This window comes from Ochotona princeps, chromosome X (genome assembly GCF_030435755.1).
Source record: "Ochotona princeps isolate mOchPri1 chromosome X, mOchPri1.hap1, whole genome shotgun sequence".
Classification (NCBI taxonomy): Eukaryota; Metazoa; Chordata; class Mammalia; order Lagomorpha; family Ochotonidae; genus Ochotona; species Ochotona princeps.
The window spans coordinates 37,996,660-38,011,128 of NC_080865.1; the positions used below are offsets into that span (position 1 = coordinate 37,996,660).

At 39.6% G+C, this 14,469-nt stretch overlaps 1 protein-coding gene across 1 annotated transcript in view; it reads left to right on the forward strand.

The window, feature by feature from the left end:
* Positions 1 to 14,469, forward strand: part of MTMR8 (myotubularin related protein 8) — a 92,350-nt gene that overhangs the window by 47,354 nt on the left and 30,527 nt on the right. Inside the window, 1 exon segment of the mRNA XM_058658791.1 lies at positions 6,793 to 6,914. Coding sequence (XP_058514774.1) covers positions 6,793 to 6,914 — 122 coding nt within the window.

Consider the following 14,469-nt stretch of genomic DNA (forward strand, 5'->3'; position numbering starts at 1 on the left):
TGGCCACTTCCCTAGTTAAGATATTTGCCAACCCATACCTCATTTAAAAAAACCTCCTGCCCTCCTTGTTTCTAATAGTTGTCCCCAGTTTGGCCTCCAGGGTTTTCTTTCTTGAAATAGTTAATGTCACCTTTAACTCAGAATCCTCCAGGGTTTCTTATTCTACTTACTATAAAAATCCTGTAGCTTTACATTTAGAGTCTCTCACAATCTCACATCAACTTAACCATGATGAACCTCTTGCTGTTCTCTAAAATATGGTACTGCTTTTCTCTTTTCATCTTTATTTTTATCACAGAGCAATGACTGTACCTTATCAAAATAAACATTTCAGAAATGTATAATATAAAATGTGAGCAGTTACCATAAATCACATAAATGTATCTCTTTCCCTCTTCCTTTCCTTGTCCCTCCCTCCCTCACACATGATACACAACATGTGACACATACATCACGGTTAATAGTTTACTGCTTATACCTTATACCTCAGTTAGTACTGTACATTTTGTAATATTTGTAATAGAATTGTTCTTGTTCTGCAGTGGCTAATAGTCATTCGCCACATACGGCAGTGATGCACTTGAAATGTGACTGAGACAGAGGAACTGAATGTTTACTATTTAGCCTTGACACATTTAAATTTAATTTTTGTTAGGACTTATTTGTTTATTTGTTTCTAAGGCAGAGGCAAGGAGGGTCCGAGATCTTTCCTCTACTGATCCACCCCCTAAATGCCCACAAAAGCCAGGTTTAAGCCAGGTTTGGGCCAGGTCAAAGCCAAGATCAGAAAACTCTGTCTAGATCTCCATCATGGATGGTGCTCTCAAGTACTTAGGCCATCAACTATGGCCTCTTTGGCATGTTAACGTGAACCTGGAACAGAAGCAGGGGTGGGACTCAATCCTAGGTCCTTCCGTTGGTATTCAGGCATCTCAAACAGTGGCTTAACTCACTGTGCTACAACACCTGGAGCACGGATACACAGGTGCTTGTGACTCCTTTTTTGTGTGCTACAACTTTGGAGTCTTTCAACTTGCTTACATATATTGTTTATAAAAATAAGATTATACTATAAATACTGTTCTGCAACTTATTTTTATATTTATTCATTACTACCTCGTTTTTTCTGGCAACTATATGAGGATACATCAGAAAGTTCATGAAAGGGCAGGAGTAGTGGTTTAGCTTGTTAAACTACCATTTGGGACACCTGCATCTCATATCAGGACTGGTCCAATCTAAGTCCCACCTATACCACTTCCAGTCTTGCTCCCTGCTGATGCACCTGGGTAGCAGCAGAAACTAGGTCAAATGCTTGAGTTACTTGCCCTGACCCAAATGGCTATAAACCAAAAAATGGAAGATCTCCCTAACTCTACATGTCTATCAGTCAGCCTTTCAGATATCTTTTACATTTATGAAAAATCACATTTAAAAATACACCTTTTCAATTAACTTTTTAAAGACCCTTCCATATGATATTGCATTATGAAAATTTACCATATGTTACTGGGAATTCATTTCCCCTACATTTTCATTAATGTAGACAATGATGTACCAGATACCTTAAAACATGTATATGTTGATATTCTTAAATGTAGATTTTCTGAGTCAAATCAAATTTTAATAGATAGGTCCTGCTACCGCCTAGCAGCTTAAGTTCTCACCTTGCATGCTCTGGGATCCCAAATCGGTGCCAGTTCTAGTCCCGGCAGTCCCGCTTCCCATCCAGCTCCCTGTTTGTGGCCTGGGAAAGCAGTCAAGGATGGCCCAAAGTCTTGGGACCCTACACCCATGTGGGAGACCTGGAAAACGTTCCTGGCTCCTGGCTCCTGGCTTCGGATCGGCTCAGCTCCAGCTGTTGCAGCCACCTGGGGAGTGAATCAGTGGACAGAAGGTTTTCCTCTGTCTCTCCTCCTCTCTGTATATCTGACTTTCCATTGAAAATAAATAAATCTTTTTAAAAATTTGAATAGGTGTAGGGAAATTGTTCTCCAATAATAGTAGAACAATTTTAGTTCTCAGCAACATTGCCTGTTTTTTCACATTGCAATGATTTTTATTTGAAAGTGAATGAATAAGAGACTCAGAGGGAGAGCATAGTCTCTTATTCATTGGCTCACTCCCTAAATGACTGCAGCAAGTCTCCCACACAGGTGGTAGCAGCCAAATCACTTGAGCCTTGACTGCTGCCTCCCTAGGTGTACATTTTAGCAGGGAGCTGGGATCAGAAGCCAGGGGTGAATATTGAATCCACGGATTCTGATGTGGGGAGCACGCATAACTGTTAAGCTAGGTGATCAATTTTATATCATGTTTTAATCTGTCTTTAATCATTCATGAAATCATGCATCCTTTTTACCTTCTTGCCCATGACTTTTCACTGCATTTAGAGCCCTGAGAAAGAATATGGTTGCCAATCTGATACTACCTGAGGTGTCTGGTTAAGAATTTTAAAACTTCACACCTGAAAAACTGTTCAAATGTTTGTAACTTCTTTCTTACATTGCAGTCTAGCAACCCTTACAGGAATATCACTTTCGTGCACCCCTAGAATAATGGTTATTCATTCTTTCATGCCTGTCAACCACAGGGCCTAGAGCAGGTTCAATATTCCCATTAATCTTTACAAAACTCCTCCTCCTTTGAATCTATTCATTTAACTATACCACCATATATGTCTCTTACTTATCTCCCTTCTTCATTAATGACTTTAGGAATTGGCTAATTATCTTCCTCTGTGTCCTGATTTCTTCCCCTCCTTGCAGGAGAATTGAACAGCCTAACAGAGTTCTGCGAGTTTTTCTACTTTGTTTCTCGCGATCTTATTCTTGCTACCATGATTCTGCTCTATCATGGAGACCTGTACACTTGTAACTCTCCTTCCACTTTCTTCTACCTTCCTTGTTTATTAAAACCTAGAGGCATAGTACCTCATGCATTCTAGCTTGTTTATTCACTCTAGGTGCCTTGTTAACCAGTCATTCTCTGTTCTAACTCTAATAAACAACGTTGCAAAGAACTAAATCACATAGACACATCAATTGGTATTATCACAGGTTTATGGTCTGTGATTTTAGCTGAAGTTCTGTAGTTTTGGAGCTACTTAGCAGTTATTTTACGTGTGTTTCATTGGATCCCAGTCTTGTTCTATCAGTTACTCCTAATTTGTACCCTGCTTTTGAGCTGGTCATACCTCTGTTACTCCTCTCTCTATAAGGATATGTTCAGGCATCTCTTTCATTGAAAGCATGAAATGAAATCATATCTTTCCACTATTATCCTTACCAACTTTTTTCATGTCTCCATTGTTATCTCAAAGGATGTGGTACCCCATGTTTTGTGTAAAGCTGCACCCTCTACCTGTATCCTAAATTCCAACCCCTCTTCTTTTAAAAAGAAAATTATTTTAAGGAGAGAGTGGCACTCGGTGCAAATGCTCAGTGGCTAAATCCTCGCAGGTTCGTGTCCCAGCTACCCTACTTCCCTTCCAACTTCCTGCTGGTGGCCTGAGAAAGCAGTGGAAGATGGCCCAAAGCCTTGGGAGACTGCGCCCGCGTGGGAAGCCCAGAAGAGGCTCTGGGCTCCTGGCATCAGGTCAGATCAGCTCCAGCCATTGTAGCCACTTTGGGGAGTGAACCAGCAGATGGAAAATCTTTCTCTTTGCCTCTCTATCTGTAAATTTGCCTTTCCAATTAAAAATAAATGAATTTTTAAAAATAAAAAAGAGTGACCAAGGTTAGTAGTGTGGTATGTACACACACATACACATATACGGTTGGGGAGAGATCTTCCACCTGTTACTTGTCATGCACACACACACCCCTACATACACACAGTTGGGGAGAAATCTTCCACTTGCTATTCAACACACAGAGAAAGAGAGAGAGAGAGGGAGAGAGAGAGAGAGAGAGAACTAGATTATAAGCACAGTAGCTGGGACCCAGACTTGCACCCCAGTATGGGATTTTGCCATTGTAAGTGGTACTCAATCTACAGTACCCTGCTGTTGTTACTACTTTAAGGAAACATTTTTCCTTCTATATTTTCATCCCATTCATTTTGATTTCTCCTTACCTCTAAAATATATTCATTTCTCGTTTCTTAAGAAAAACATGTTTGTCCTTATCCTTCTACAGTTATTGCCCTCTTTCCTCTTGATTGGAGCTTTACAAGTAATTGGCCTTCCCTGTTAGCACTTCCTCACCTCTCTTTTCCCTGCACCTCACTGTAATACACATCCATACCATTACTGTTGTTCTTGCTGTGATTACTACTGACCTCTGGCTTGTCCAACCTAAGAAGCACTTTTTAATCTTCCTTCCCTTTTGCCCTCTGCTCCATTGGCACTGTTAACCTCTTTCACTCTGAGTCCTTCTTGTGATCCTGGATTTAATCTAGCTGCTGCCTCCTGACTTGCTTTGTAGCATTAGAGCTGCTTCTTTGTAAGTTGACTGTTGTAGTAGTACCCTTCCTCTGCGTTCTCTTTATTGGTCACTGCTTTTTCAAGTTTGCTTCCCACTTTTGTTCTCTGCCTAGACATCCTCAGCTATGCTTTTTCTACTACCATCTCTTTTCAGAGTACCAAAATCCATACTCTGGCTCAAATCCTTCCTTTTAGATTCCGCACCACATCGTCAGTTGTCTGCATTGAAGGTCCCTCAACTGCCTCAGATTCACCATGACCATGCCCTATTACCTAAAATTTGCTGTTTCTGTGTTTATTATCCAGACTAGCATTACTTTCTTATCTAATAAACCACACATTTCCGAGTCATCTCAAGTCATCCTTTTTCATCTTATATCCATTCTCTCATTTGGTCCTATTAAATTTTCTTTTTTATAAAAAATATTAGAGAGAAAGAGAGAGAAAATCATTCATCCACGAGTTTACTTTCCCAATGGCAACAACAGCTGGCCAAAGCTAGGAACCAGGAACTTTATCTGGGTCCACCAGGAAATCCATCTGGGTCTTCTTAGGTGGCAGTGTCACAAGAACTTGGACCAGCATCTACTTTTTTTTCCCCAGGCATATCAGAAGGGAGCTGGATCAGAAAAGGAGCAGAACTGGGACTTGAGCTTGTACTCTGATAGGGGATGCCAGTGTCACAAGTGGATCACTTTCAACTACTATGCCATGATATCAGCCCCGAGGTTTTTATTGCTTACTCTTTCTCTTCCTCCCTGTAAGTCCTGCTGCTACCACACTGCTTCATTCCCCCAGGGCCTTTCAGGACTGGTCTTTGTGTATCCAAACACAGGTCCTACAAATCCATTTTCCTTATTAGCCACCACAGTGATCTTTGAAAAATGCACATTTGATCATGTTTTTCTCTGCTTCATCACCTCCGTGATGATGAGAGCCTTTTTGCAAGTAGTTGGCCTTCCCTGTTAGTGCTTCTTACTCTTTTTTACCCTGCACCTCACTGTAATACATAAGATTGTAATACACAAGCTAAAACTTTTTCCTCTTTGATCTGATCTTTGTCTCCTGGAATAGCTAGCTTGTGCAGCTAATACACGTAAACCTCTGTCTGTCTCTCTCCAATTCTCTCTCCGCCTGCTCAATCCCCTTACACTTTTTCTAGCCTCAACCATTACCAAGCTTAAGAACTCTTTATCTATGCCTTGCCTCCTTATCTGTGCACCTACTATCATGTTGTTCTCCTTGTTCAGAATGTGTATTTTCCTGGGCCATCTGGCAAGTGTCTACTCACCTACTATGATCCACTTAATTGTCTCCACTTTGGTTATCTTTTGTGCTTTTCTTGTACCTGATATAGACTTTTATTTTATTGATAAGTAGTTTACAATTATTCATTTTAGTTGTTTATTTCCTTTGCATGGCCAATTTATATGATTATTATCTTCTGAAGTCACGTGGTAATTACTGCTTAGGTGTTTGGATGAGTGAATGGATAAAATAATGTTGTTCTTCACCTGAAGCACTCTTAACTCTCCTTTAAGGCTTAAGGATCTCTGTATCAAAGAATAATTTCAAAAGTTTTTTAAAAGACTTAAGGACCTGTGGCTATTGTGAATGGATATGGATACTTTATTTGACTCTGTTGCAGTTTTCTGCATAATTTTTCCATGGTAAGTGTTTCTGTAGTGATTATTTATCTTATTTCCCTCACTTAGTTTGGGTGCTCTCCAAAGGCAAAAACTGAGTCTCATTTTTGTATCTCTAATGCTCAGCACATACCTGGCACTGGTATAGAATAAAGTTTTGAAATTACTAAGTGACTATCAGTATTCACAATTGCTAAAGTTGCCCAGGTTGAAAAACTGCCCAGGTCATCACATCATTTTGATTATATAGAGCACAGCCAAAGTAAGTCAGTCCCTCCATCTTACCCAGCTAAGCACTAAGGCTTTGTGCTAGCAAGAATAAATTACTACTGGAAATTATTGTCACATGTGTAACTGGGATGTGGAACTTTCTTGTGTTTTTGAGCATGAATTCTTCCTTCTCATGCTTTCCTGTGAAAATTGATCCTTGTATTCTTAAGTGTTATAAACTTAAAGCTCTGCTTGTTTCTTCTTTACTGTACATCATGGGGCAATCATTCACATTACTTTTCATCTCTTTCTTCTCTCACATTCCATTGTTCTCTTTTTCATTCCTCATGGAAGATGCCAGTGTTATGAAAAGATATTGATGTAGCCCAGTAAGACCAGATTCTCTGCGCTAAAGGCGTAGCATTTGCACTCCTGCTTATTAATAAGCCCAGCATTGTATGCAAAGGTGGATTATGCTTTTTTGTTTATTTTTACTTCTTGTCTTCTTAGGCAGTGAAAGTGGAAAAGGCCAGTGTTTTAATCCATTGTACTGATGGATATGACCGCATCACACAAGTCTGCTCAGTGGCCAGCATCCTCTTAGATCCATTTTATAGGACATTTAAAGAGTGGTAAGAAACCAAGCAATTATACCTTTATGTGAGTGCGAGATTGTGAATCAAAGACAATTTTCAATCAACCTTTTTAGAGTAACAATAATGCTTAAATATACAAGTATCTCTTTTTCATTTGAGCTTATTTTACATTAAATGAGGCCTATGTGGCCTCATTGAAATATATTCTTTGTTGTATATTCAGTATACATTCTTACTTATAATAAGGTATATTGCATGTAATAGGCTGCTACAAAGAGTAGGAAAGATTCAAAAAGTTTGTAATGTTGAATGAATAATTGTTCCATACACTGTGTGATGAGTTCATCATCTTTAACAGCTCATCTGTTTGAATGTCAGATGCATGAGTGTTTTCTGGTATAGCATCCAAGGCTTGTTAATCTTTCTTTCTTTTAAGATTTATTTAATTTTTTTTAATTAAAGAAATCCCTCTTTTTTTTTTAAAGATTTATTCATTTTTTATTACAGCCAGATATACACAGAGGAGGAGGAGAGACAGAGAGGAAGATCTTCCATCCGATGATTCACTCCCCAAGTGAGCTGCAACGGGCCAATGCGCCCCGATCCGAAGCCGGGAACCTGGAACCTCTTCCGGGTCTCCCACACGGGTGCAGGGTCCCAATGCATTGGGCCGTCCTCAACTGCTTTCCCAGGCCACAAGCAGGGAGCTGGATGGGAAGTGGAACTGCCAGGATTAGAACCGGCGCCCATATGGGATCCTGGGGCTTTCAAGGCGAGGACTTTAGCCGCTAGGCCACGCCGCCGGGCCCTATTTAATTTTTTTAAAAGATTTATTTTTATTACAAAGTCAGATACACAAGAGAGGAGGAGAGACAGAGAGGATGATCTTCCATCCGATGATTCACTCCCCAAGTGAGCCGCAACGGGCCGGTGCTGCACCAATCTGAAGCCAGAAGCCAGGAACTTCCTCTGGGTCTCTGACGCGGTTTCAGGGTCCCAAGGCTTTGGGTCATCCTCGACTGCCTTCCCAGGCCACAAGCAGGGAGCTGGATGGGAAGTGGAGCTGCCGGGATTAGAACCGGCACTCATATGGGATCCTAGCGTGTTCATGGTGAGGACTTTAGCTGTTAGGCCACGCTACCGGGCCCTATTTATTTTTTTTAATTGGAAAGTCATATATACAAAGAGGAGGAGAGACAGAGAGGAAGATCTTCCATCCAATGATTGACTCCCCAAGTGGCCATAATGGCTGTTGCTGAGTCAATCCTAAGCTGATCCAAAGCCAGGAGCCTCCTCTGGGTCTCCCATGCGGGTGCAGGGTCCCAAGGCTTTGGGCCGTCCTTGACTGCTTTCCCAGGCCACAAACAGGGAGCTGGATGGGAAGCGGGGCTGCCAAGATTAGAACCGGCACCCATATGGGATCCCAGTACATGCAAGGCAAGGACTTTGGCTGCTAGGCTACAGTGCCACAACCCTAGTTAATCTTTCTAAGAAGGAGAACTCATAATAGCAGTTTATAGCCATTTCTTTGGAAATTTTGTAAGTGGTTATGAATTATTTTGTCCTTGGTGTAAATCCAAATACTGCCTTTGGGTTTCTGTTTTCAAAGGTTAAATTTAAAATCGTGTTTATCAGGATTTCATTTAGTTACAGCTGAGTGACTTGTCACACATCATGTAAAAGTCGAAAGAAATGTGACACTGCATATAACTCCAGAGAGATTTCAAATTTCTTGAAAATTAAAGGTAGCCTGTTTAGGCCTATAAATGAAATCTGAGTTATTTATTTATCGTTTGGAATCATTTCAACTATTTCAGTAAGATGTTTTTAATATTCCTGTGTGTGTGGTTAATTCATTTTATGATTTTCCTAACGCAAAACTTTTCTTTTTTTGTAAAAATGAAGATCTTCATAGAGAAAGAATGGATATCCATGGGCCAAGAGTTTTCTGAAAAGTAAAAATATCCGCATTTTCACTGAAGAAGCTAAGGAGTGTTCATGAGACACCTGGTGAACTTTTGTGTAGGAAGGAACAGTAAATTGAACGCAGCAAAAGTAAGTGTGTGTGTGTGTGTGTGTGTGTGTGTGTGTGTGTGTATTATCAGGGAACATGTATTCCAAATACTAAGCTAGGCATGAGGCTGCAGGTTGACCAGATGCCCACCTCTGCTTTGAAGGAGTATGTGATCATATCAAGTAGTTTAAAAGCTCAGGAAATTCCCAAGGCATCACAGACCACAGAGAAAAAGGACTTAGCTGCACATGAGGAAGTCGGGGTTGACTTCCAGCAGATACCATTTAAGAACTGATTTTTAGAGATTTTTTTGTGAGAAAAAAATACAGTTGTAGATATCTGTTTGGGCGGGGGGTGGTTATATTTAAGCAGCCCAAGGCTTTGCCTATGTTAGCAAAACAATATTTACTCACTAACAGTGTGTTAAATGCTGTATCAGACACTAACCTGGTCCTAAAAGCAGATAAAATGTGAATTTTACCATTGAAGGATATTATAATTCATATTGTAATAGAAACTGTCTATTTCTCCCTCACTGATGTTCATCCATTTAATTGCTTAATTGCTTTTTTGGTGAAAATTTAGTTAGCCTTTATGTATTTATTTACTTATTTATGATTGTATGATATAGTTCCATAGGCTCTGGGATTCCCCTTAGCTCCTCCCCAAATTCCCTCCCCGCCACTGATTTCCCCTATATTATTACAATAGTATAGTCTTTCACAGTCAGTCATAGTCCAGAATTCTGCTATTTAAGTACATCCTGACTTTGTAGGTATGGACAGTGGCAGAAAATCCAGCATCCTATTGTCAAGATATAGTTAACAGTTTCATTGGAAGTCTATCTCTGATTTGGAAGTTGAGATGCATACTGCATTGTATATTCACATCTCAATATGATAGTCTCTGTCACATAGTTACTATGTATCTGCTAAAATGAAAAACCATAAAACAAAATCAGCAACAGGAAGAAAAATTCACCATGCCATGAAGTTAAATAGCATACTATTGAATGACTAATGTGCCACTGAAGAAATTCAAGAAAAAATCAAGACCTTCTGGGCCCGGCGCCGTGGCCTAGCGGCTAAAGTCCTCGCCTTGAAAGCCCCGGGATCCCATATGGATGCCAGTTCTGATCCTGGCAGCTCCACTTCCCATCCAGCTCCCTGCTTGTGGCCTGGAAAAGCAGTTGAGGACGGCCCAATGCATTGGGACCCTGCACCCGCGTGGGAGACCTGGAAGAGGTTCCTGGTTCCCGGCTTCGGATCGGGGCGCACCGGCCATTGCGGCTCACTTGGGGAGTGAATCATCGGATGGAAGATCTTCCTCTCTGTCTCTCCTCCTCTGTGTATATCTGGCTGTAATAAAAATGAATAAATCTTAAAAAAAGAAAAAAAAAAAATCAAGACCTTCTTGAAAAAAAATGTTACTGTATGCCCTATGAGTCAGTGAACAAATTAATAAGAAAAAAAAGCTTTTTTGAAGAAATGAAAATAAAAATATCAAAGCCCATGAGATATAGCAAAAACAATATTGAAAGGACTATTTATTTTACAAGCAGGTTGCCTTGTATCAGAGAGAATATATGATATTTGTCCTTTTGGTATTCACTTATTTCACTAAGCATAGTGGTCTGTAGTTGGGAACATTTGGCTGCAAATGGTAGAATTTCATTATTTGAAGTGGTTGAGTAGTATTACATGGAATAGATGTACCAGTTTCTTTATCCACTCCTCTTTTGATAGGCATCTGTGTTGTTTCCGTGTCTTTGCTCTGTAGATTGTGCTGCTGTAAACGTAGAGATACAGATGCCTTTCTCATATGCATCTGTATTTTATTTCCTTTGGATATATTCCCAGAAGTGAGGTAGCTGGGTCACACGACAGGTCGATTTTCAGTTCTCTTAGCACCCTCCATACTGACTTCCATAGTTTCATCTATTTAATTTCATTTGATTGTCCCCTGCTAGCCATTTGGGTGTATCCATTCATCTTCCTTAATCCACAAACACTGGACCAACTAATATGTCTTGTCTTGAGGAGATTGAGTTGAATAGGACTGTGTCCCTTCTTTTAAGAAAATCACCAGTGACAGTACAGTATGGTAAGAGCTATGTCAGAAGGAAAGAAAAAAGTCTTACCGATTCTTAGTAATTCCTAAATGGGTCACATTTTAACTGAACTTCAGAGTGTGAGTAGCAATTACTTGGGTAGAGGAGACACATTGCAGAACTAATATATGTGAAACCATAAAGGTTTTAAACACTGAGATATCTGAGGAACTACAGAACATTCTTTTTGCTTGAGTCACAGTGTACGTAGGGAAAATAGAAGAAATGGGACCTATTGGGAGAAAATTATTCAAGAGTACATTTTCCTTTCTGTTCAAGTTAAAATATTTGAATGTTTTTATATACATATAAAGGGTATGTATTAAAACAACTTGGGTACCAAATTAACCAACTGATTGGATTATCTAACCTCACATAAGTCCTTCACTGTCCTGGACAGACACTGGCGTTGTTAGGATTCATGTTTGTTCTGTAGCTGCAACATCATCATTGCTTGTGTTACTGTAGTCAGACTGGAACCCCTTAGTGAAGATCCATGCTTTCTTTTTAGTAAAAAGTAAATTTCTAGATGGCATTTACATTTGGAAATTACCTTTTCAATTCACATTACTCTAAAAGGCCAAGTATGTTCTTTCTAGAAAAACATTTTTTTTCTATGTTATATAGGTTTTAACTGCATTTCAAAGGAATGTGATTTGGGATTTGGTACTCATTATGTTTCTGAAATGTGTACTGCTCTGAAACAGAGATTTAAATGATTGGTGATTATTGGCTTTGAAGAAATTTCAGAGAAAGAAATTTTTAATACTGTTAACCATTTAAAACTTGCTTGGATTTGTTTTTTGACATGCTCTGACAAAAAGCAGCAAGACGTTGCTGTGTGGCATCAGTGGAGTGTGCTGTGAACATGCTTTTTTTTTTTAATTATTTATTATTTAACTTCAGTAATTACATTGTATTATGTGACACAGTTACATAGATACTTGGGTTCTCCCCACCCCTCCCCAAACCCTCCCACCATGGTGGATTCCTCCACCTTGTTGCATAACCACAGCTCAAGTTCAGTTGAGATTTCCCCATTGCAAGCGTATACCAAACATAGAGTCCAGCATCTTATTGTCCCGTCAAGTTCAATGGCTTCTTAGGTATACCCTCTCTGGTCTGATGACAGAGCCAGCAGAGTATCATCCCAGTCAATTGAAAGCTCCAACATACCATCAGCAAAAATTTACATCATTATGGAATTAATTGACATAGTAATGAGTAACCAATATGTTAAAAGTAAATGCGGGTTCCCAGCCACCTTCTGTGACCACCTCACCTATACTTCAATTTTAGTTTATACACAACATATAACATTCAAAACATAACATGTTATACATAACATCATATCATCTTAAATTAAGGCAAACATGTGGTATTTAACCTTTTGGGATTGGCTCATTTCCCTTAGCATTATGGTTTCCAGTTTGGCCCATTTGGCCACAAAGAACTGCATTTTGTTTTTTTTAATAGCTGAGTAGTATTCCATGGAGTAGATGAACCATAGCTTTCTTATCCAATCCTCTGTTGATGGGCATTTTGGTTGTTTCCATGTCTTTGCAATTACTGATTGTGCTGCTATGAGCATAGGAGTGCATGTTGGTTTCTCATAAAACAAGTGTTCTGGATATATTCCTAGGAGTGCTATTGCTGGATCATACGGTATGTTGAATTTGAGTTGTTTGAATATTCTCCATACTGATTTCCATAAAGGCTGTACCAGCCTGCAGCCCCACCAGCAGAGGAGTAGGGTTCCCTTTTCCCCACAACCTCGCCAACAAGTGTCGTTGGTGCTTTTATTCATGTGGGCCAGTCTTACTGGCGTTAGGTGGTACCTCATTGATGTTTTAATTTGGATTTCCCTTATTGCCAGGGAACTTGAGCATTTTTTCATATGTTTATTTGCCATTTGGGTTTGTTCCTTTGTGAAGTGTCTGCCCATTTCCCGTGCCCATTTCTTGAGTGGGTTGCTTGTTTTGACATTTTGGTTGTTTTGTAGCTCTTTGTATATTCTGGATATTAGCCCTCTATCACCTATGTCGTGTGCGAAGATCTTCTCCCATTCTGTGGGTTGCCTTTTTACTTTGTTGATTGTTTCTCTAGCTGTACAGAAGCTTCTTAGTTTGATGAGGTCCCAATTGTTTATTTTGGTCTTGATTTCTACTGCATTTGGAGTCTTTTTTAGGAAGTGAGGGCCTACCCCTAAGTGTTCCAGTGTGTTTCCAACATTTTCTTCCAAAAGTTTGAAGGTTTCTGGATGTAGGTTTAGATCTGTTATCCATTTAGATCTGATCTTAGTGTATGGTGAGAGATGTGGATCTATTTTTTTGTTTCTGCAGGCTATCAACCAGTTGTCCCAACAGCATTTATTGAAAATCCACAACATAATTAAAGCCATATATGAAAAACCCAACGCCAGCATCATACTGAATGGAGAAAAGCTGGAACCCTTCCCACTGAGATCTGGAACAAGATAGGGATGTCCACTTTCTCCACTACTATTCAACATAGTCCTAGAGGTACTCGCTGAGGCCATAAGACAAGAAAAAGAAATCAGAGGAACCCAAATGGGAAACGAAGAAGTCAAGCTCTCACTATACGCAGATGATATGATTCTTTATGTAGAAGAGCCAAGAGACTCAATACAGAGACTGCTAGAACTTGTAAGAGAGTTTGGTAGAGTGGCAGGGTACAAAATTAATGAACAAAAATCAACAGCCATAGTGTATGCGAACAGCCCCAAGATGGAAAAAGACTTAACCAGCAAGATACCATTCAAAATAACAGAGAAAAGTATGAAATATCTGGGAATAAATCTAACCAAAAATGTAGAAGACTTATTTGAAGAAAACTACAAACTGCTTAGAAAAGAAATTGAACAAGACCTCAAAAGATGGAGTAACATCCCATGCTCCTGGATAGGTAAAATCAATATCATTAAAATGTCTATACTGCCAAAAGCAATATATACATTCAACGCAATCCCAATCAAATTGCCCAAAACATTCTTCATGGAACTGGAAACAATGATCCAAAGGTTCATCTGGAAGCACAAAAAACCACGGATAGCTAGAACTATCCTGAAGAACAGGAAGTTAGCAGGGGGAATCACAGTTCCGGACCTCTGGACATACTATAGGGCAGTGGTTCTCAAAACAGCGTGGTACTGGCACAAAGATAGAGAGGAAGATCAATGGAGCAGAATAGAAACACCAGAAGGAAACCCACACAGATACAGCCAAATAATCTTTGACAAAAAGACAAACGACAACCCAGGCAAATGGGAAGGTGAACATGCTTTTTAAGAAAAAAATTTTAGCAGAGATCATTTAAAAAAAAACACTGGAGGAATTTGAGCAGAGCAGTGTATGGTGATCAGACGTATATTTTAGAAATATCCTACTGGCAGCAGTGTGGAAGATTGTCATTAGAAGCAAGGGGGCAAAGTAGAACACTATTAGAAT